We start from the raw sequence: 21395 nt of genomic DNA, 5'->3' as shown, positions 1-21395 counted from the left end.
TGATGGGGTTGCTCTTGCAGAGAGTTGTAACACTGCCTTAAGGTAGTACTAAATTGACAGCCATTATCAATCTTTTCAAAGAAAAAGAAGGAGCGGAGGCTTTGACATGAAAATGGATATTCTCGCTATTAATAACGACTAATTCAATTACTAGAAGTAAGATATCACACAGCTATATAATACCTTCATAAATGTGGTTGGTCTATACTAAAAATTAATAGGGTTGTTGAATTAAAGAATTGCTTCAATTCATCGAACAAAAGGACAAAAGCACAGTTTCTCTAATATAGAGAGACCTAGACTTATGATGAAAAAAAAACAATATTATGACGATACCAGAAAAAAAAAAGTGTGATTTGTGACAAATCAAAAAAGCATGCATTACCAATCAATAATTATAGAGAGCGGTATATGATATATGCATAGTCATTCCTGATACTGAAGATAATAATTTGATGATATATGATTGGGAGGCGATGTTTTGTTTACTTGCTTTAGTCGAATATTCGAATTGAATGAAATTCTCGTTGATATTGCATGTCCTTTGCTTTTTGAGTATAAGGAGAACCAAAGGCACATATACGGAGGATCATTCTTCTAATATTTTCCCTCACACGGGAACTGAGATGGAGATACAAAGGAGGTAGGAACTTAATTACAATTTGAGAAAATTTCCAAATCGGACATATGAAGTGTAGATTGATACAATATAATGAGGAGAAACAAAAACGCAGAGGTGGTGATTGATTTAATTCTTCTTCTAAACTTTTTAGTTTAATTAATTAGATCATATATCAGGTCAAAGGAAGGGTATGTTTGTCATTCTAAATTTTAAAATAATTAAATAATAGATTTAATGAATAAAAGGAGATGGAAGAAATTAATAAAGTTAAATTTTTATGGGTATATTGGATATGAGGAGGGTTCAAATGCCTTCATCATGCCTCCATTTTTAAAAACTTAAATAACTCAAAGTTTAAAACTTAAACGTCAAAATAAAACCGTTGGATGTGATCTATGTTATTTTTTCTATGTGTCCATAAAAAATTATCACATTTTGATTTTGCTTTTATATGAATCAATAAGATGAAAAATCAACGTCTAAAAATTATCCACATTAGTATATATTTTTATAAGCTCAAGATGACAACCAAAACAAAGTTGAAATGTCATAATTTTCTACACGTGCATAGATAAAATGATGTAGTTCATATCCAACGGTTTTATTTTGAATTTTAAGATTTAAATTTCGAGTTATTAAAGTTTTTAAAAATGGAGGCATGATGGAGGCACATTAAAATGGAGGCATTTGAACCCTCCTCATTGGATATTAAGATGTTTTGATGGGGAAATTGTCTATTTTGAAATTTTTTATGGGTACAGTAGAAATTTTTCCCTATAAAAAAATTGAATGTATAGCCAAGCATAAATAAAATTGCAATACATGTTTATGAAACTTACTATCACACAGTTACAGAAAAATAAACAATGTAAAAATAAATAATTACTGGAATAAACGAAAATAAATGAGAATAAACGAAAAAAACGGACGATTAAAAGAAAAAAAAACGGACGATTAAACGAGAATAAACGAAATAATCGAGAATAATCTACCAATTAATCGGAAAAATTCATTAATAGACCTTCGATAAGTGTATTCACAACTGTTTGACAGCCATTAACAATTAAATAGGCATATAATAAGCCGTTAAGCCCATTTTTTACAACACAAGTATGTATAAAGGATCCAAAAATTTCTTCCGCTCCGGACCCCAAAATCTTCAGGACCAACCCTGGTTCAGGATTTAGGGTTCATGTTGCAAAACACGATTTTTTGATGATATTGTTAAACAGTTCAAAATTTGATTAGTAGTAGTCCATTAAAAAATATATTGTCAAACAGTTCAAAATTTGATAAGCAGTAGTCCAACTCACTTGCTATGCTTTTTTTTAAAAATCCACACTGTAAAATACAGTTCTTTAATGATAAGGGAACTTAATTTCATACCCGTGGCAGCGCACGGATTGCTTACTAATTAATAATAAAACACAGTAAAACTTGAGATATACTAGCTTGATTTATCGTAGGAAACTTTTATAATTTTGGAAGGAGCTAGCTATCTGCATACGTATATACCCAAAAAAACCTCCAAAAATACAGGAGACTTTTACATCCTGTTTGGATGGAGAGTAGAGCAAGGAATGGGAGGTGAAAAATAGAAGAGAATGAAATGTAATAGAAAAGAAGATTAACATATTTAACCTTAATTTTTGTGTTTGGATAATTAATGAGGAAAAATAAATTTAATTTTCTTTTCCGTCTTATTTCTTTTTTGGTTGATTCAAATTTAGAAGGTTAATGAAAAATTCAGTAGCTGTTGTAGGATTGTGATTAAAAACTTGTATGAGAATTATATAAGATATATATAGTTAGACATTTGTGTTACTTTTTTTAAAAAAATATTTGCAACAAAATTTATTTTCATCCGTTGCACTCCAAATTGAGAAGGAAACCGATTTTATTGATTACAATGATACAAGTTTAAATATTTCACATCTTGTACCCTTCATCTCCAACATAATTTTATTAACGGAAAGTTTTATTTTCTTTCCATTCTCTCCCTTTCTCTACTCTCCATCCAAACAAGGTGTTAGTTCAAGGGAGAAATAAAGTGTCAAATCTAATCAGGAGTCTGACTAGTATGACATTGGTGTCATTTCAGTTTATATAACACTAACTTTAAAATATATCAAATTGGCAAACGGTGAATACAAACTATTTAAATCGATCTACTTCATTAGTTGTGCGTTTACATGCAAATTTATATTTTTTTGAATTGATTTAGTATTAAGTCAAGCGATCAAATGTGAGAGTTTTTAAATTAATTTTAATACATTATTTTTTCAATATTTTTTACAGTTTGACTTGATACTAAAATAATTTGAACAAATAAATTATTTACATATAAACACATCACTCATAAAGTAAATCGGTTTAAACGATTTGAATTAGTCATTTAAAATCTATCTAATTAGTTTTGAAATTGATATTATATGACACCGATATCATACTATCCGGCTCTCTAGACCCGAGCAGGTATTTATTATTGTGGTTAATTTTACGGAATATATATTGTGGAACCCTTTGTGCATGTTCTTGACTAACCCTAGCTTTTGTAATTATTCCTTAAATTTTTTTAAGACAGTATCTGACGTGTTTAACAAACTCATGTAGACCCAAAGACCAAAAGTTTCCCCTGGCGAGCTGTTTCTTCTCTTTTTGTCCATTCCGAATCGGGTCGTGCTGCCTTCTTTTTTATTCGACCCATTATTGTCTCTTCCCAAAAACCCTCTCTTTCAAAAAAAAAAAAAAAAGGGCCTAAAACCTCTTCGTTTCTTGACGCAAGCTCGGCTTCCAATTCCCAAATCAATCACATCCACAATCTCTTTTCCAAAATTTAACCACCATTCTTGAGTCCGTCAGATTCGAAGTCCCAGGCAACCGCCGCTGGAACCAAGCCCAATGGAAAACGACAACGAAGCACACTCGGCTCCGGTGAAAATTGAACCTCTTGACGAAGCCCTCTCTGAGTCTCAGGCGGCGCCTCCATCATCACAGCTGGCAGTTCATTTGCTGGCACCAGAATCTGGATGTGGTAACCTCGACCTACCACCTTCTCCACCTCCATTACCACTCATCTCTGAGTCGATAGTACCCGAAATTCACGAAGAGCTCTCTATGGAGATGGCCCCACCTGTACACCAAATTACAAATGAGCCACCACTGAAGAAGCGGAGAAACACGCACCAGATGCCTGACCAATCGATCAAGGCATGTAAAATTGAGGTTGAGACGGTCCCACTTGTGAGTGGAACAGCTGAGATAGATACTCATGGAGAGGAACAAATGGAGGCCCAGCAGATGGAAGATGAGGTCTCGGACAGATCACCGGCAGAGATGGCCCCACAGAAGAGCATTCCAAGGAATTTGGAGACACATGCCTCATCTGGAAGTGATACAGTTGTTTCAACTGGTCAAAGAGAAACCATGACTCAGGATACTCCTTCTGGTGGGTCCCACTCTTATTTAAATTATTTTCTTCATTATTTGATATTTCACAATGCAATTGCAAACTCAAGTTTGCTTAGTATTTCTAAAAGGCTAATCAATTATTTAGATGAAAATAACTTAATTAAACTTGAAAATTTAGACATTGAATGTTATTGTCTTTGAAAGGGGAAATATCAAATTCAAGGTTTTGATGACGAAATTGACAATGACCAAATATTTGGTATATGATAATATGAATAATGATTCTTATTTCAATGAACAAAAGCAAATCCTTGGAGCGTGCTTTGTCATGTTAAGCCTTTCCTGATATCTCCTCCTCCTCTATCAACACCCAAGTTCCAACATGTTTCCTAAACTCTGACCCCACAAGACCCTCTTCTTCCTCTGCTCTCCTCCCTAGACCATCACTCTAGCCTTTCTCTCTCCTTGCCTCGCTTAACCTATTTTCCTTATTTGGTAGGGGCTGGTGACACAGTGGCAGCATCAGCACAAGATGATTTTCATCATATTCAGGTAGTTTTGTCCCAAGCCTCTAGTTTTACTGGTATCGTATGAAGTGGTTTGAGTTGTGTAAATTTTCTACAATTTTTAATTGCAAGAGAATGGACATATATTGTTGTTAATTATTGGCTTTCAATTTTAGTTATTTATTAATATCCTATAGTTGTTGTCAACTGTAAAATTTGTAGGTAGCTTAAAGGATTTGTTTTACCTTTATAGTTATTTGTTTGTAGAGTTTAGTTGAAGCATTAGTTCGAGTAGAAAAGTATATAACTAATTCTTGATTCTATTATTAGTTTAATTGTTGATTTTATTAATTCTAATGCAGAATTGTTTATGGACAAATTTAATTTGGTAATTTTATTTTTTCTAAGTAGTGGTATTCTAGTACCACTAATTTTTGCATTAAAAGTTTGAAAACCTTGTACAATAATAGCGACAACAATGTTTGTTTATTTCCCTCCTATCCAGGGCCCAAGGAGGCAAGGCCAAACCAATGTAAAAAACAAGAGGCCGAACAGCAAAGCCCTATCACGCAAAATACATCAAAAGAGGTAGGCTTTTTTAAAAAACTCAAAACATAGCAGGTATGTAGACTGGATCTACGCACCTCAAATGGGGAATTTTTTTAGAAACTATAATTAAAAAAATAACTAAAGGGAATGATGGCGGGGAAATTTACAACAAGCATTAGTTCTGAAAGTCGAATTCGGTACACTTCAGGGGTCATCGAAATCTACGCACCTCAAATGGGGCATTTTTTAGAAACTATAATTAAAAAAAAATAACTAAAGGGAATGATGGCGGGGAAATTTACAAATAGCGTCAATTCTGAAAGTAGAATTCGGTACACTTCAGGGGGTATCAAAATCTAGGTTCGGTACACCCCTACCATGACCTCCACACTACACCCTGCTGCAGAGAATCCTGAAGGAGGGGTTACCGAATCCCTCTTTCGGTTTACCCCTCCATATACGTAATTTTAAATTTGGTACCCCCCCCCCCACCCCACACATTTTGATATGCTGTAATCTCTCTCCTCTCTCCTCTCTTCTTTCTCTCTTTCTCCTTCCACCAACAGCCATGGCATAGAACTGATTTTTTTACTTTCACACTCATATTCTCATCTGTTTTCAAGTCCGACTGCGTAGATTTGTATAATTTTCAAAAAAGATTTGGAAAAGTCTCTGTTTTACAGATTTTGCTATGTATGATTTTTTTTGGTCAATATTTCGAATTATTAAATTATTTGTAATGTAACTTAGTTGTGGTTTAATTATTTGTAGTGTAAAATTAGTTTTTTACAGTATAAATATTTATTTGTGTATATTTTAGTTGGGAAAGAAAAAACCTTGACTTGACTTTAGGGGCCTCTTGCTAAAGACCAGAAAACCTACCTACATAGTTAAGGGGAGGGGATTTCAAGTGGATTCAACTTAGATTGCCTTTAGCACTGGCCAATCTGATCTTCGCTGTTTATTATTTGTAGTGTAAATATTTATTTTTTGTATATTTTAGCTGGGGATTAAATTATTTGAAGTGTAAATTTATTTTTTTTAGTCTAAATAAATTTATCGGATTATTTACTTAGTATAGGAATTTATTTATTTAGAGTAGGATTTATTATTATTTTTTTAAGTGTAGGGTTAAAAAAACACTTTGTTTAATGGATGACGAAAGGTCATTACTGCGATTGGAGACGGAGCACCACAAATCATCGAGAGTATCTCAGGAGGTATTTTTTAATTTCTTTTGAATTTATAGTTTTGTTATGGAATTTAGATTAAATTTGTAAGTTATGATCAATTATAGTGATTAAATTTGATTTGAATTGAATTATTGTTTCAGTCTGATTTTGAACTGCGTATTGGTTCTCACCAAGTCCGCATTCCTTACCAATATCATATGGAAGACGCTCTAGTGAGGTTAGGCCTGTACCAGATGAGAAATCTCCACCAGTGTCCAATTGATAAAGGGTTGATCACTGCCCTTGTTGAGAGATGGAGACCGGAGACGAATACTTTTCATCTTCCGGTGGGCGAGTGCACAGTAACGTTGGAAGATGTGAGCTGTCTATGGGGCTTATCCGTTAAGGGTAAAACACTTTTGTTAATAATTTAAACTTAAACAAGCATGTGTTCCAATTTTCATTTCACTTGTATATTTATAGGCTTGCCCATTTCTGGAGAGAGCGATGCTGACTGGTCAGCTATGGTTTTGGACTGCTTAGGAGTGCAACCGGAGCAGGTATACAAACATGCCAATGATTGTCCTTGGACTTACAAGTGGATAGACAAAGGAGAACCAAACGCAAGAATTCAATGCTCAAGATTCCATCTTCGGCTTAAATGGTTGCGGCATAACTTTAGCAGACGATTAACCCCAAACGACGACCAGGAGACAATCAATCGTTTCACGCGAGCATATTGCATGGACCTGTTGGGGTCTGTCATGTTCCCGGATGCGAGTGCGAATGGAGTCCCTGCAATGTACCTCCAGTTTTTGGAGAATTTGGCACCTCAACACGACTACAATTGGGGAGGTGCTGTTCTTGCCCATCTGTATCGGGAGTTAACCCGTGCTTGTAGAGCCAAAGAGAAATCGATTAATGGTCCATTGTTGCTTCTCCAGATGTGGTCTTGGACTCGGTTTGCTATAGGCCGGCCCAAACCCAACCACGACATACTTCCATTTGGCGGGCCAGACCTATGGCGGAGAAATGCTTTTGGAGTGAAATGGGTCAAGCCGCATATATGGGAAGGGAACCCGCATAGAGGTACATTTAAATAATAAAGTTATTGTTTTTCAAAAAATAACTTGGCAATATCTAAATGTCATACGTTTACAACATAGGTACATCACAATACAGAGGGCAGTTCTCCCATCTGACTCCAGATGTGGTAAATTGGCGTCCGTATGAGGCGTACTACCAGAATCTACCTGCTCGCGGGCATAGAGACATTCCTATGTGGTGCTGTCGCGTGTATTGCACCCACTTCTGGATAGTAGAGTTTCATCATCCTGATAGGGTGATGCGCCAATATGGATTATTTCAGACGGTGCCACCACCGGATCCTCTGCCCTGGGATCATCTTAAAGAACTTAGAACATGGACCCATATGTCAGGCGTTCACTCGGACGGTACGCTTACGGACTGGAGAAATGTGCATAAGGAGTACATCAACGCGAACGCCATTCCAGTTGTAGAGCAAAGGCCTTATGATCCCAGCAGGTACGATTAAGTTTTATATGAATTTAGTGTTATGTGATTTTAGTTAAGTTAATAACGAAAGTCAAATGCAGGCATTACATGTACATTGCATGGTTCTTCCATAATGGCATGCCAACAGTTCATTCGAGAGAGAATGATGCAGCCAGACTGAGCCAACCAGTACCAGCACCGGAAGGAGACGTAGCAGAGCTCGCGTATGTCCCACACGACCAGCAACACGCTCGCGTTGTAAGTATTTCAATTTATTTATTATTGCAACCGTTTTAAAATATATCACTTTGTTTATTTCAATTTATTCTGTAGATGTTTCGCCACATGCGTCTCACAGCCAGAGGAATTAAGATGGTACAGACACCTGGACAGAAGGCTTACGGAAAGCAACTGCTAAAAGTGTGTCGTGATACTCTAGGTGATGTCGGGCTGGTCGAACTCTACCGAGCCATGGTTGACAAGGAAGGACTTCCATTTGATCCGGATGAGATTGATATCAGCGGTGATATTCCGGATCAGCGTCCCATTGAACCAGAAGTCCATATTCCCCAAGCGAGCTGGGCCAATGTTGTGAGCGGAAATTACCACAATCTGACTCAGATACTCATAGACGGGATCAACTTAGGAAATGTCCCTTCATCATCAGCAGCAGTTACACCTCTACGGAATGTCCCACATCGTAAGCATAACATATAATGTCCTGGTGTTCAACATATAGATCAAATTTTACATTTTTCATATGAACATATCTGTAAGTACCTGATCAAGAACATATCTGACAGCTACAGTAGGAATTGCGACCATATGCTTAGTTGCTACCTTCTTTAGTGCTTGAAGCAATGTTTGGTACAAGCTCCATCCTCCCCATGCATCTACCATCTTGATTTCCATTCATATAAAATATAAAATTTCATTTAAATGACACGGACAAGGCTAAAAGTCGAAAACCAGTACCTAAAGGCTAAAGGATGTTAATGCCACCAAGGACATTATAAGTTGAACAGCAGGACATTATACATTTATGCTTACGACATGGCATTCCATAGAGGTACTTGATCAGGTACCTACAGAAACCGTTAAAACGTAATTTCCATATGAAAATGTACTTAGAGATCAAATATTATATTTTTTAAATAGTTAGAAAATCACTACTTTTTTATGGTCCAGAAATTTTAGATCAAGTGATTTTCTACCCATCTAAAAAAAGGTACAAAAATTCTAGAAAAATGTAAATTTTGGTTTCCAAGTATATTTTCATATGGAGATTATTTCTAATGGTTCGGATCAATTGTTCGAACTTTAAAAATAGAGATATAGATCCATAGTACAGTCAATCTGTAATATTCATGTTACTGTAGCCTCACTCTACTTCTGTGTTGCTACTGTAATATTTCAATTTAATTGTTTAAATTTGTTTTATTGGCTGGGTTGCGCAAATAGCCAAGTGTGGCAGGATCAATGGTGGGTGTGGGATTGGGTCTATCTGACCATATAAAGGATACAGCTGCAATTTTCTCACTTAAATTGGACGAAGAAGGCTTCAATTGCATTAATGAAGTCTCAAAGAGGGAGAGATCTCATGGGTCCAGATCCCCTAAAGTAACCCAACTATTGGGTTTTAGATCAGGACCGTTCGATTCAAATCCATCGCTCGAGATTGTCTCGGGATTCGGGTTCGTTGCTCTGGATGTGTGCACTCCACTTCGGATGGATTATTGCGGATTCAATCGGACGGTCCAGATCTAAAACCAAAAATTGTGTTACTTCACTGGATCTGAATTCAGATCTCATGACCATAATCAGCGATTGCAGTGATGAATGTAGAGCCGAATTTTTTTTTTTTTTTGTTAACTCTATGCATTATATGTACTGGTGACAGTCAGAAGTTCAATTTTGAGGCCTTGCAGCCTGATCTGCTAGGTAGTGAAGGTTTAAGCGGTCAAAATCTTTGTTTAATTTAACTTCTTTCAGCTAATATTCTTGTATTGTGCATATATGGAAGTTTATCCATGTCTCTATTTTCAAAATTCAAATAGCTGATCGAACTGTTAAACAGGATCTTCATATGAAATTGTACCTAGAGACCAAATTTTATATTTTTTAGATTTTTTTTTATTAGATAGGTAGAAAAATCATTTCATCGAAAAATTCTAGAGCAATCTTAAAAAATAGTAAAAATATTTTTAAAAATGATCCTATGATACATTTTTATATGGCGTTCATGTTTACTGATCCAGAGATGCATTTATGATAATATGGATCCAATAGGGATGAAGAAAACGATGAAGAACAGAATTCTTCAAATTCTTCTTATACAACTATTACATGTGAGTTTTGAGTAAAAATCTTCTTATATTTACGAGGCAGTAGGATGTATGTAATCATAGAAACTGGTATTGTGAGCGGAAATAAATCTGCTGTTACTCAGGGAATAACAGGAACTTGTTATTCCAATCCCAACTGTTGTTATGTAACCGAATGATGGTCTTATTCTCGAGTTCATATGACCCAGAAAAAGTTTGAAAAAATAATAAATTGAGTTCCCAAAGGATGTAGCATAACTTCCATCATGCTTCATGAAAACAAAATCCAATAATTTCTTGCTTTACAAAACATACAGCATTTGTATGTAAAAGTACCACCCTTGGGTAATTCAAATTCGGATCATCTCAGGTACCTGACTCAAGCAAATTACAAATGGACGGCACAGATTAGTTCTTTTTAACTTGCTAATTTGTCGATAAATTTCTGAATGCTAATAAGTCTCATTTTGAACTGAAAGACAGAAAGACATATTTCTTAAGAACTTACTAAAGAAGAATTAAAAAAAAAAAAAAAAAAGCAACGTACTTGATTGTAAAATTGACTTGTGAAACATTTTTTTTTAATTCAAAATATGGCAGCCATTAATTTCCTATTATGGGAAAACTTGAAATTAGAAATAAAAGTTTTTGAACTTTAAATTAGAAAACCATTTCGAGGTTTGTGAAGTTCTTTACTCCATGTCTCAAAAGTGGAAATTTAGTTAGATAAATTCTAGAGTTTTTTAAAAAAAAAAAAATGAAATCCATTTTAGATTGTTTCAATCACTGTCATTAAAACCGGATTAGACCGGACGGATGGGCCGAAATAAACTAGACCCGGAACCAAATCAGGTTCAGTTCGAATAAAGGACCAAATATGCATACAGACCAAAAGAAAGTAAACAAACCGGACGGTTTTCACAAAAACCAGTGAACCGGTTTGAGTTGGTTCTTTCATTTTTAAAATTTTAAAATCTGAAGCATGCATGAACTCCCAGGGCCATTTATTGCTTTTACCTTTCCAACCCAATAAAAGTAAAACGCAACTAACATGGGTTAATCTGTGAACAGATCTATCTTGTCTTTTGTGTTGCTACATGGTATCATCTTTCAAACAATTATATTTTCGAACATAATCAGTCGTGATGACATTATTTTATAAAAAATAAAAAAAAATATTCAAACTGCACAAAAAAATTAATATGGATTGTTGACGACTCTTTTCTATAAAAATAAATGAAGAATTTATACAATGTTGTTTTTTTAATTCTAAAATAAAAATATAAAACTGTATATTCTCTTTGATAGAAAAGGAAGTATTCCTACGATATTTTTTTTAATAATATTAGAAATAAGTTCAATCGATACTAAGCTTCAAAAAAATGTATTTCTTATATTTTGATACTAGTATCGTTATTAAATTTAGAGTTGGTTTCCACTTTCCTATTTAGTGTTTTTTAAAATCTTCAATTATTAATAATAATAAAAATCTCGATGTTGTATATGAGAATGTATCTTATTAACTTAATCGGACATATTTAGGTTCTATAAAAAAATATTAAAAGATACACATTTGATTATTGAATGCCAATTTATTCATGCTTTAAATTTGAATTTTTAGTCATTTAGCTCAATCGGACATATTTTGGTTTTCCACTAAATTTGAATTTTTAGTCATTTTTTATTCATTAGATAAATTAAACTTTTATTTGATGTATTAGTTCAAAATATATATTTTTATATCCTCACACTTAGCTAAATTAATCAAGAGATAATACTTTCATTTTATTTAGTATTATTAAAAAAAAAAGCGGTTGAACCAGTTAACCCACTAGTCCAACCAGTAAATCATTGATCCAAAGTATTACTAGGTCGATACCCGGTCCAGTTCTAATAACATTGGTTTCAATTATAAAACGTTAAAAAATTGTATCTTTGAAATTAAAAATAATAAATTATCTGATTGTTTATCTCTGGTAGATACTTAAATTTAGGTCTGATTACGAGACCGAAGACCCCAAGACCAAGAGTTTCCCCTGGTGAGCTTTTTTATTTTTTATTTTTTCCCTTTTTCTTATTGTCCATTCCGAATCGGGTCGCGTTTGATTTTTCTTTTTGATCCGACCCATTATCGTCTCTTCCCAAAAACTCTCTCTTCCAAAAAGCCTAAAACCTCTTCGTTTCTTGGCGCAAGCTTCGTTTCTCCGACGCTGTAGCCAAGCCCAATGGAAAACGACAACGAAGCACACTCGGCTCCGGTGAAAATTGAAGCTCTTGACGAAGCCCTCTCTGAGTCTCTGGCGGCGCCTCCTTCACCACAGCTGGTGGTTCATTTTCTGGTACCAGAATCTGGATGTGGAAACCTCGACCTACCACCGTCTCCACCTCCATTACCACTCGTCTCTGAGTCGGTAATACCCGAAATTCACGAAGAGCTCTCTATGGAGATGGCCCCACCTGTACACCAAATTACAAATGAGCCACCACTGAAGAAGCGGAGAAGCATGCACCAGAAACCTGACCAATCAATCGAGGCATGTAAAATTGAGGTCAAGACGGTCCCACTTGTGAGTGGAACAGCTGAGATAGATACTCATGGAGAGGAACAAATGGAGGCCCCACCTGGAAGTGATACAATAGTTTCATCTGGACAAAGAGGAACCATAACTCAGGATACTCCTTCAGGTGGGTCCCACTCTAATTTAAATTATTTTCTTCATAGCTCTTTAGATAAATTGATCATGCACCTATCAGACTTCTGTTATTTGATATTTCTCAATGCAATTGCAAACTCAAGTTTGCTTAGTATTTCTAAAAGGCTGATCAATTATTTAGATGAAACTAACTTAATTGAAATTGAAAATTTAGACATTGAATGTTATTGTCTTTGAAAGGGGAAATATCAAATTCAAAGTTTTGATGAGGAAATTGACAATGACCAAATATTTGGTATATGATAATATGAATAATGATTCTTGTTTCAATGAACAAAAGCAAATCCATGAAGCGTGTTTTGTCAAGTTAAGCCTTTCCAACTATGAACTTATTTGATGCAACAGTAACGATGTCAGAGTCCAACCTTTTTAATGAGATGCTGGCTGCCACCCACTATTTTTTTCACCCCTGACATCTCCTCCTCTATCTTCACTCAAGTTCCGACATGTTTCCTAAACTCCGACCCCACAAGACCCTCTTCTTCCTCTGCTATCCTCCCTAGACCACCACTCTAGCCTTTCTCTCTTCTTGCCTCGCTTAACCTATTTTCCTTAATTGGTAGGGGCTGGTGACACAGCGGCAGCATCAGCACATGGTGATGTTTGTCATATTCAGGTACTTTTTTTCCTAAGCCTCTAGTTTTACTGGTACTGTATGAAGTGCTTTGAGTTGTGTAAAGTTGCTACAATTTTTAATTGTACGAGTATGGGCATATATTGTTGTTAATTATGGCACTCTATTTTTTAATTATTTATTAATATCCTTGAGTTGTTGTCAACTGTACAAATTGTAGTTTGCTTAAAGGATTTGTTTTACCTTTTTAGTTAATTGTTTCTAGAGTTCAGTTGACACATTAGTTCCAGTAGAAAAGTATATAACTAATTCTTCATTCTATTATTAGTTTAATTGTTGATTTTTTGAATCCTAATGCAGAATTGTTGTTTATGAACAAGTTTAATTTGGTAATATTATTACAATTGTTTTTCTAAGTAGTGGTATACTAGTACCACTGATTTTGCATTAGAAGTTTAAAAACCTTGTACAATAATAGCGACAACAATGTTTGTTTATTTCCCTCCTATCCAGGGCCCAAGGAGGCAAGGCCAAACCAATGTAAAAAACAAGAGGCCAAACAGCGAAGTCCTATCACACAGAATACATCAAAAGAGGTACCAACCTAGCCGAATTTTTTTCTTAGCATTTTAAAAATCAAATCTAAATTCAAAAGTTAGCCAGCCTTTTAAAAAAAAAAAAATCAAAACATAGCTGGTAGACTGGATCTACGCACCTCAAATGGGGAATTCATTTAGAAACCATAATTAAAAAAAAAAAAGTTAAAGGGGATGATGGCGGGTAAATTTACAAAATACATCAGTACCACCTGGCGACAGAGAATCCCGAAGGAGGAGGTAACGAATTCCTGTTTTGGTAAACCCATCTACGGAATTTTAAATTTTGCCCTAACCTCTCTTCTTTCTCTCTGCCTCCTTCCTCCAACAGCCATGACATGGAACCAAAATTTTTTCTCACACTCATATTCTTATTTATTTTCGAGTCCGATTGCGTAGATTTGTCTATTTTTTGAAAAAGATTGAGAAAATTTTCTAATCTACAGATTTCACTATGTATGTTTTTTTTTCTTTTAGATATTTCAAATTATTAAATTATTTGTAATGTAACTTAGCCGATTTTTTTTAATATCCTCAATTGATTAACAAGTTCCAAATATGTCCTCGATTTTTTTTAAAAGTGCCCTAACTTCGAGGATTCATGGCGGTTCTTATCCTTACTGAACCTCCAGTTATTTTGGTGGTTCTTAAAGAATAGAACCGTCAGGAATTCTGACGGTTCTATGGTCTATAAATAAGTGTGCACCTCCACCAAATTTGCCCCATCTCATTTCAATTTTTTTGTACTCTCTCCCGATTTTTTTTTTAATATCCAACATTAAATAAAAATTATCAAATATACCCAGCTCTGTTGGATAATTTTAAAAGTGCCCATACCGGGGTAAAATGGCCGGGTGATTAAAAACGGGGATGGGGAAAGTTTGGTCGATTGACTAAAAAAGTGGATCGGGGAAAAAATGGCCGGCCCGGATGTTTATATAGATCTGGGTAGGGGTTCAATTTTTTTTTAATTTACATTCTAACAAAAAACACTCTCCTCACTTTCTTTCTCCAAAATTTCTCCTCTTTTCACATTTGCAAGTCCTATATTTTTTTTAAAATTATTTTAAGTCTAAAATGGTTATAAATTGTTAGAATTGTTCCAAAATAAGTATAATTTAGTTCTCATCGAAATTTTTATTTATAATATAATAAATAAATAAAATAAACCAAATCACCCCAGATTTTGCGAAATTCAATAACTACCAAGGTCCCCACACCGTTTAGTAGCCCCAAAGACTGGGGGCCGCGCAATGTCATTGCGGCCCCAATCTAGGGCCGCTCTGCGACTCCCTTTCTTATATATAGGGGCCACCAAAACCCATTTCATTACCATTTCTTGCGTCGCTTTCGATCCTTCGAGCTCGGGTGAGTTTTCTTCTTCTTTTCTTGTTTCAATTTTTAATTTAGGGTAGCAATTAGGTTTAGGGTTTAGGTTTAGAATTTAGGTTTAGGATTTAGGGTTTAGAATTAAATATTAATTTTTACGGTTTAGGATTTAGAACTAAAATTTAATTAGAATAGTACCAAAATTTAATTGGAATATGTCCAAAATTATCTGTTTGAGCATCAAAATTAAATTAGACCAATACCAAAATATAATTAGATTTATTTTACCAAAATTAAATAGTTTAGAGCCAAAATTAAATTATTTAGTACCAAAATTTGTGATTTAGAATTGTATCAAAATTAGATTATATTAGTACCAATTTTAAATTACACTTATGGTACCATAATAGCAACACATTTAACCAGAATTTTTATCATATTTGGCCAAAATTGGTACCAATATTAATAGCAAAAAATTATCAAATACAAAACATTTAGTAAAGATATATCATCTTCCAGTAGGGATATATCATCATCTAGTAGAGATACACATGATGACCCTATACCAAACGAGATGTCCCAGTACGTCGACAGGGCGTTGGCATCTGTTTCGGGTATCCAGAGTCGCACTGACAGGGTCAGCGACTTTTTGTGGTACCCGAACGCAGAGCACTCCATTCTAGAGGCTGCCACTGGGGTAAGTTTTAAATTAGTAATATTTATAAAAAAAAAACTAATAACACCATTTTTTTCTATGAATATCAAATTAACTCGATGAATTTTTAAATGCAGGGTTTAGATGCAACTACGGTTCGTCACAACCGTATGTCACTAAAGTACCAAACGACATACGGAGGGACATTGCGAGCGATGGGCCTGTACCAGCTATCGCAAATGACCGAAGAGATACACGATGAGGGATTGTCTTCCGGTCTCATTGAGCGATGGCGTCCCGAGACGCACACCTTTCATCTCCCTCATGCCGAGATGACAGTCACCCTACATGACGTCAGCTGCTTGTGGGGTATGACTATTATTGGGGTGCCTGTGACGGGCATCGAGTACGAGGACTTCAGGCATTTGTGCATAGAGTTGCTGGGGTACTCGCATGCGGAGCTCCAGAAAGAGAAGAAAAAAGGTGAGAAGATTCAGATCTCGCCAAGTTCCATCAGCTTAGCGAAGTTGAGAGCCAAATTCAAGGAGTATCCGGATTGTCCAGATCAGGTATGTAAAAATTATCTTATATTGTTGTAAAAATATCAAATTTACTTCTAATTTAAATTAAATAATATCAAAAAATGTTCTAATTTAAATAAATAGCAGTCGACCATTGATCGTTACCTGCGTGCGTACATTCTGGAGATGATTACGTGCCGGTTGTTCCCAGATTCACACGGAGATCAGGTGCGACTGTGTTACCTCGAGCTATTGCGCGATTTGCCTGCTGCGGGCAAGTACAATTGGGGTGGTGCTACTCTAGCGTGCTTGTACAGGTACAAAATTTACTCTTATAATTTTTTAGTTTTTGTTGTGTTTTATATGTCAGTACAAGTAATACATTTGTTGTTAACACTACATTGTACAGGGGTCTTAACAATGCATGCCTGAAGAAGAACAAGACTTTTATTGGGCCATGCATGTTGCTGCAGCATTGGTCGTACGCCCATCTAATCGTCGGTCGTCCAGTCCTGGCTAATAAGGTAGATGTGCCAAAATGGGGCAAGCCCGAGCCAGACAATTGTCCTGCATATGGTGCCAAGTATTGCTTCCCGAAGATTTGGGTTGGGTCAGGGCATGGCGCGTCACTTGGCATCGCATACTGGAGACATGAGATCGAGCATCTAAGAGATGATCCGGAGTACGTGACCTGGGAGCCCTACAGAGAATTTGTAAGTCTTATTTTTTTTAAAGAGGAGGGTTCAAATGTACCCAAATGCACCCTATATTTCAAATCGTTTTTCTTCATTTTCAAAGTCCGAATAGTCATTCCGAACCGTTAGATGTGATCTATATATTAAGATGTGCTTGGAGACCAAATTTTACATTTTTTGAATTTTTTTTACTATTTATTAAGCCACATTGAAAATCGCTGATTTTACATTTTTTGGACCATTGGATCAGCGATTTTCAAAGTGGCTTAATAAATAGTAAAAATATTTCAAAAAATGTAAAATTTGGTCTCCAAGCACATCTTAATATATAGATCACATCTAATGGTTCGGATTGACTGTTTTGATTTTGAAAACGGAGATAAAAGATAGAGTGCATTTGGGTGCACAAAAATTTGGGTGCATTTGAACCCTCCTCTTTTTTAAATTAGACTCAAAAAAATTTCAAATTTAGTTGTTTGGATTGATATCAGGTTTCAAATCTGTAAATTCAGGTCGAGGTAGATGGGGTACATCAGTGCTTGTTGGAATTACTACCAAAGCGATGTCAGCAGCAGGAGCGTTTCTGGCGTGCAGAGGTGCCGCTCATATGTTTTCAGGTATCGTAATTTAATTTCATTAATTCTCGCCACTGCAACTTAATTTCATAAAAGCTGCCTAAGATAATTAAATATATAGTTTATTGAGCACCATTACCCCGGACGAGTCATGAGACAGTTCGGGATGCGTCAGCAATCCCCGCCACCGGCACCGATCAGTGAGGAGCTGTGGCTACAACTTCATCCACCGAGGAACACAACTGCGGGCAAGAACTGGGCCATTGTGCATGCTGATTACGTGGCCCAGGCGGGGTCTGCAAACCCCCCTATAGCTGAGCAAGATCGTCCCATGGATGTCGCGCCGATGTAAGAATTATTTTTTAAATTTAATTATTAACTACAGTTTTCTAGTTGTAATATCTGAAACTTTTGTAATTCATGCAGACCTTACAGAGATTGGTACCAGAATAACGGCGCGTACACCATATATCTGGAGGGGTGTATCGCCGATAACCCTCATGAGTGGGTACCGAGGCCGAGAGATCGGAGAGGACGTATCCATGGTATTATCCCAGCCGGCGCACCATTCGCATCCACGGTATGTTTAATTTTAAATTCCTAATTAAAAACTTACAATATTTATATTTGTACAATATTTATATAATATTTTTTTGCAGGCCTTATATCTGGTTAAGAGTTGTGTCATAGCGACAATGATGACCATGATGAGGGGTTGGAAGAGGCTCGGGAAAGCCATCCTGAAGCACAATGTACCCGCGGTATGCCAATGTGGGTACAGGTCGTGCCTCGACTCTCTACTCAGATGCGCTGGATTGGGCGGGTGTGATGCGATTGATGACATATCCGACGAGCCTGATATCTATGTCCCATACGTTGGTGACGAGACGTTGTTTGCAGCAGTTCAGAATGCTGAGACTGTCGGTCAGGCTTTCGACCGAGGTGTAGAGGCATTGTCCGGATTTGTGTCCTAGAGCAATTAAAGAGAGTCCGGTCACCCTCCTCTCTCCTCTTATGGAGCATACCATTAGGTTCAGGATGGATTCAAGATTTTCCTCGGGGGGCAAAAAAATACCAATTTAGGTTTAAATAGCTAATCGGGTTTAAACTCATTGACTAATTAAGTACTCGATAAAACTAATGTTTTAACTTATATTTTCAAATGCTCTAACTTGTAGTTTTTTATTCTCTAACTTATAACTGCCAATCATAATTCAATAAATTTATTTTAATTTTAATCCTATATTTAACCCGAGTTACAAATTCGAAAATCCAGAGGGGATCAAAAAAAAATTTCAAGGAGTGGTGGAGGCAAAGTCGATCGGGATCAATATCACCATTAAAACTTAAAATCCAGGAGGGACAACAACCCCCTCTGGGACCATATGAGTCCGTTCCTGATGATAAAGTTGTGTTCCACAAATTGAATAATAGAAGGGGAGGGGAGGGAAGGAAGAGATGGAGGGAAGGGGAGTTTGTAAAGACAATCACCTGCTCCACAAACTTGTACCGACGTAAGAAAGTATGTAACTTTTGATGTTATCCTAAAATATGACTATTTTGCCTTCATCAAAAAAAAAAAAAAAGATGTATTTGTGTACACTTTTCAACTTAAGCAGCACATGTGACAATTAACTATATGTATTTTCATTTCATTTTATGCTAATAATTCAAGTGATCCAATATTCCCAATAATTGACATTTTTAATTCTCTAAGAGTTTTAATATTCTTAAATTGGAAAATTAGAATCATACTGTATCCGAGTTCGATAGTAACCTATCATGGTTTATACTGGTAAAAAGTTACATCATATATAGAAAGAACTTCCTTTTCCAGCTTAGGTTGGTTTGCACTGCTATTTTGGCATCAGTTCATGCATGTTCATCGTCTAGTCAAATTATAAATTCAAAATCTGCATCATACTGACGTATACTTGTTGAAGCATGTCAAAAAAATTTGCTCACATTTATGAAAATTTTGATTCAATTCCTTTCTTGCTTTATGACATGTTTCTTTCCGATTTTTTTTTATTATACTTAGAAAAATAAAAATTACAAATATGCCCACTGTTTTTTTTTTTTAATTTCCTCAGTATATACTGCATGATATTTGTTTATATTTTGTTATATAATTATACATGTGGGCACTCAATGTATATATGATACAGTGCAAAACAATTTCAATTAAAACGATTGATTGATCATTTAATTCTTTTGAAATGTTTTGTTATAAGTTGGAAGATATTGAATTATATATAATTGGACATATTTAAAATGCTTTGTTATAAATAGGATCCAAATTATATTATACTTGAGGAAGATGAATTATAACGATTATAATTGTGGTTGTATAAATATATAGGATTATGTTTATATATTATTCCTCATAAGTTCGTATATATTATCAGTAAAATTTGAGTTTGAATACATTCTATTCGATCAGAAATCACATTAATTAATTTATTTAAAATCTTTGATCTTTTGGGAAATGAAAAGATTTTTGGGAACATGAACCTCATTAAAAGACTGATTTGCAGTTAACGCATATTATACAAATTCTTTGATTCTTTGGAATATGAAACCTTTTTTTTTGGGAACATCATTAATAACGCAGATCGCTTGTGTTTATTAAAAGATTTATTTTCAAAAACATGAACCTTATTTTAAAATAAAAAAAAGTTTGTCAGGTGGTCTGAGCATATTTGTAATTTTTTATTTTCTTAGGGACATTAATAAAAAAATATCGGTGTTTCTTTTATCTGATATGCAATTGTTTTATTCCCTACACAAACTCTCATATTAGCCCGTAACTAGTGATATTATTTTTCTTTTAGGTCCATTAGACCACCTGTTCACAATTTTAAATCTTTACAATTAATCTTAATTTCAAATTCCTAGTTTTACGAACCTGGAAATAACTATTGGATTGAGTTCACAATTTCTTTATTTATCGAACAGTAATAATAGTCATTCTCTCCTGGACACAATTTTCATATTCAACAATCACGTGTCCTCTTTGCAATTAAGTCCAAAATAGTTTGGAAATTTGTCTTATTAAATTGGTTAAACTTTTCTTTTAATATGCTGAAGATCTTATGGGCACTTTTTCTATTCAAGCCCAACATAGTTTGGGTAATTGGGTTGGTCTTATTAAATAAATTGGTAAAACGAGCTGTTTTCTTTTTTGTCGGGTTGCGACTAGCGAGTTTGGTCTCATTAATCCGACTCCAATATATCCTCTGAGATATCTCAAACTTTGCGTGATTTTATGGAAAATCCTAACCGTTTAACGACGTTCTGCACAAATCTCAAAGCACACAAAATACTAACCCCTACATCACCCCCGAATAGGCACCGGACACGTAGGTCACGCAAAAGTTGAGATATCTCACAGGATACGCACTCCTCCTTATTCTCTCTTCCCAAAAACGGAAATAAATCTGCTGTTATTACAATGGAATAACAGGAACCTGTTATTACAATGGAATAACAGGAACCTGTTATTCCTATCCCATTCATTCAAATTTTTCATACACGAAACTGAATGAACAAATTTTTTCATGCGTGATCTTAACAAAGATCAACGGTTGGAATTCGAATAACAGCTTCCTGTTATTCCTTGGGAATAACAGCAGAT

At 35.2% G+C, this 21395-nt stretch overlaps 4 protein-coding genes and 1 long non-coding RNA gene across 5 annotated transcripts in view; 4 read left to right on the top strand and 1 right to left on the bottom strand.

Moving 5' to 3' along the window:
- Nucleotides 1–9756, bottom strand: part of LOC144547948 (uncharacterized) — a 29424-nt gene extending 19668 nt beyond the window's left edge. The window contains exon 1 of the long non-coding RNA XR_013509187.1: nt 9649–9756. This is a non-coding gene — a long non-coding RNA (uncharacterized LOC144547948). The remainder of the gene's footprint in view (nt 1–9648) is intronic.
- LOC144547946 (uncharacterized) lies at nt 3427–5131 on the top strand. The gene is made up of 3 exons (XM_078296635.1): nt 3427–4070; nt 4533–4585; nt 5045–5131. The coding sequence occupies exons 1-3, from the start codon at nt 3524–3526 to the stop codon at nt 5129–5131; spliced, it is 687 nt and encodes a 228-aa protein (XP_078152761.1). The 5' UTR covers nt 3427–3523.
- Nucleotides 6223–9228, top strand: LOC144547732 (serine/threonine-protein phosphatase 7 long form homolog). The gene is made up of 6 exons (XM_078296435.1): nt 6223–6308; nt 6422–6668; nt 6744–7349; nt 7427–7805; nt 7877–8033; nt 8109–9228. Exons 1-6 carry the CDS (start codon nt 6240–6242, stop codon nt 8490–8492), a joined length of 1842 nt encoding a protein of 613 aa, XP_078152561.1. The 5' UTR covers nt 6223–6239; the 3' UTR covers nt 8493–9228.
- A 2509-nt stretch (nt 9757–12265) lies between the features above and the next one.
- On the top strand, nt 12266–14179 carry LOC144547947 (uncharacterized). Its single transcript, XM_078296636.1, has 3 exons — nt 12266–12784; nt 13377–13429; nt 13901–14179. Exons 1-3 carry the CDS (start codon nt 12325–12327, stop codon nt 14018–14020), a joined length of 633 nt encoding a protein of 210 aa, XP_078152762.1. The 5' UTR covers nt 12266–12324; the 3' UTR covers nt 14021–14179.
- A 1685-nt stretch (nt 14180–15864) lies between these two features.
- Nucleotides 15865–18787, top strand: LOC144548031 (serine/threonine-protein phosphatase 7 long form homolog). Its single transcript, XM_078296717.1, has 8 exons — nt 15865–16009; nt 16105–16536; nt 16636–16805; nt 16898–17201; nt 17696–17800; nt 17880–18106; nt 18185–18338; nt 18418–18787. The coding sequence occupies exons 1-8, from the start codon at nt 15887–15889 to the stop codon at nt 18730–18732; spliced, it is 1830 nt and encodes a 609-aa protein (XP_078152843.1). The 5' UTR covers nt 15865–15886; the 3' UTR covers nt 18733–18787.
- Nucleotides 18788–21395: the final 2608 nt, after the last annotated feature.

Source organism: Carex rostrata, chromosome 32 (assembly GCF_964058835.1).
Source record: "Carex rostrata chromosome 32, lpCarRost1.2, whole genome shotgun sequence".
NCBI classification, from domain to species: Eukaryota; Viridiplantae; Streptophyta; class Magnoliopsida; order Poales; family Cyperaceae; genus Carex; species Carex rostrata.
The sequence above is the reverse complement of the archived record's forward strand: the minus strand, read 5'-3'. Positions and strand labels throughout refer to the sequence as shown.

Bases quoted from the DNA above. Each gene is read 5' to 3' on its own strand.
- LOC144547946 (XM_078296635.1), top strand. From the start codon at position 3,524: ATGGAAAACGACAACGAAGCACACTCGGCTCCGGTGAAAATTGAACCT. The intron at 4,071-4,532 runs GTGGGTCCCACT...CTTATTTGGTAG, and splicing joins GACTCAGGATACTCCTTCTG to GGGCTGGTGACACAGTGGCA. The intron at 4,586-5,044 runs GTAGTTTTGTCC...CCTCCTATCCAG, and splicing joins ATGATTTTCATCATATTCAG to GGCCCAAGGAGGCAAGGCCA.
- LOC144547732 (XM_078296435.1), top strand. From the start codon at position 6,240: ATGGATGACGAAAGGTCATTACTGCGATTGGAGACGGAGCACCACAAA. The intron at 6,309-6,421 runs GTATTTTTTAAT...TTATTGTTTCAG, and splicing joins CATCGAGAGTATCTCAGGAG to TCTGATTTTGAACTGCGTAT. The intron at 6,669-6,743 runs GTAAAACACTTT...GTATATTTATAG, and splicing joins ATGGGGCTTATCCGTTAAGG to GCTTGCCCATTTCTGGAGAG.
- LOC144547947 (XM_078296636.1), top strand. From the start codon at position 12,325: ATGGAAAACGACAACGAAGCACACTCGGCTCCGGTGAAAATTGAAGCT. The intron at 12,785-13,376 runs GTGGGTCCCACT...CTTAATTGGTAG, and splicing joins AACTCAGGATACTCCTTCAG to GGGCTGGTGACACAGCGGCA. The intron at 13,430-13,900 runs GTACTTTTTTTC...CCTCCTATCCAG, and splicing joins GTGATGTTTGTCATATTCAG to GGCCCAAGGAGGCAAGGCCA.
- LOC144548031 (XM_078296717.1), top strand. From the start codon at position 15,887: ATGTCCCAGTACGTCGACAGGGCGTTGGCATCTGTTTCGGGTATCCAG. The intron at 16,010-16,104 runs GTAAGTTTTAAA...TTTTAAATGCAG, and splicing joins TTCTAGAGGCTGCCACTGGG to GGTTTAGATGCAACTACGGT. The intron at 18,107-18,184 runs GTAAGAATTATT...TAATTCATGCAG, and splicing joins CCCATGGATGTCGCGCCGAT to ACCTTACAGAGATTGGTACC.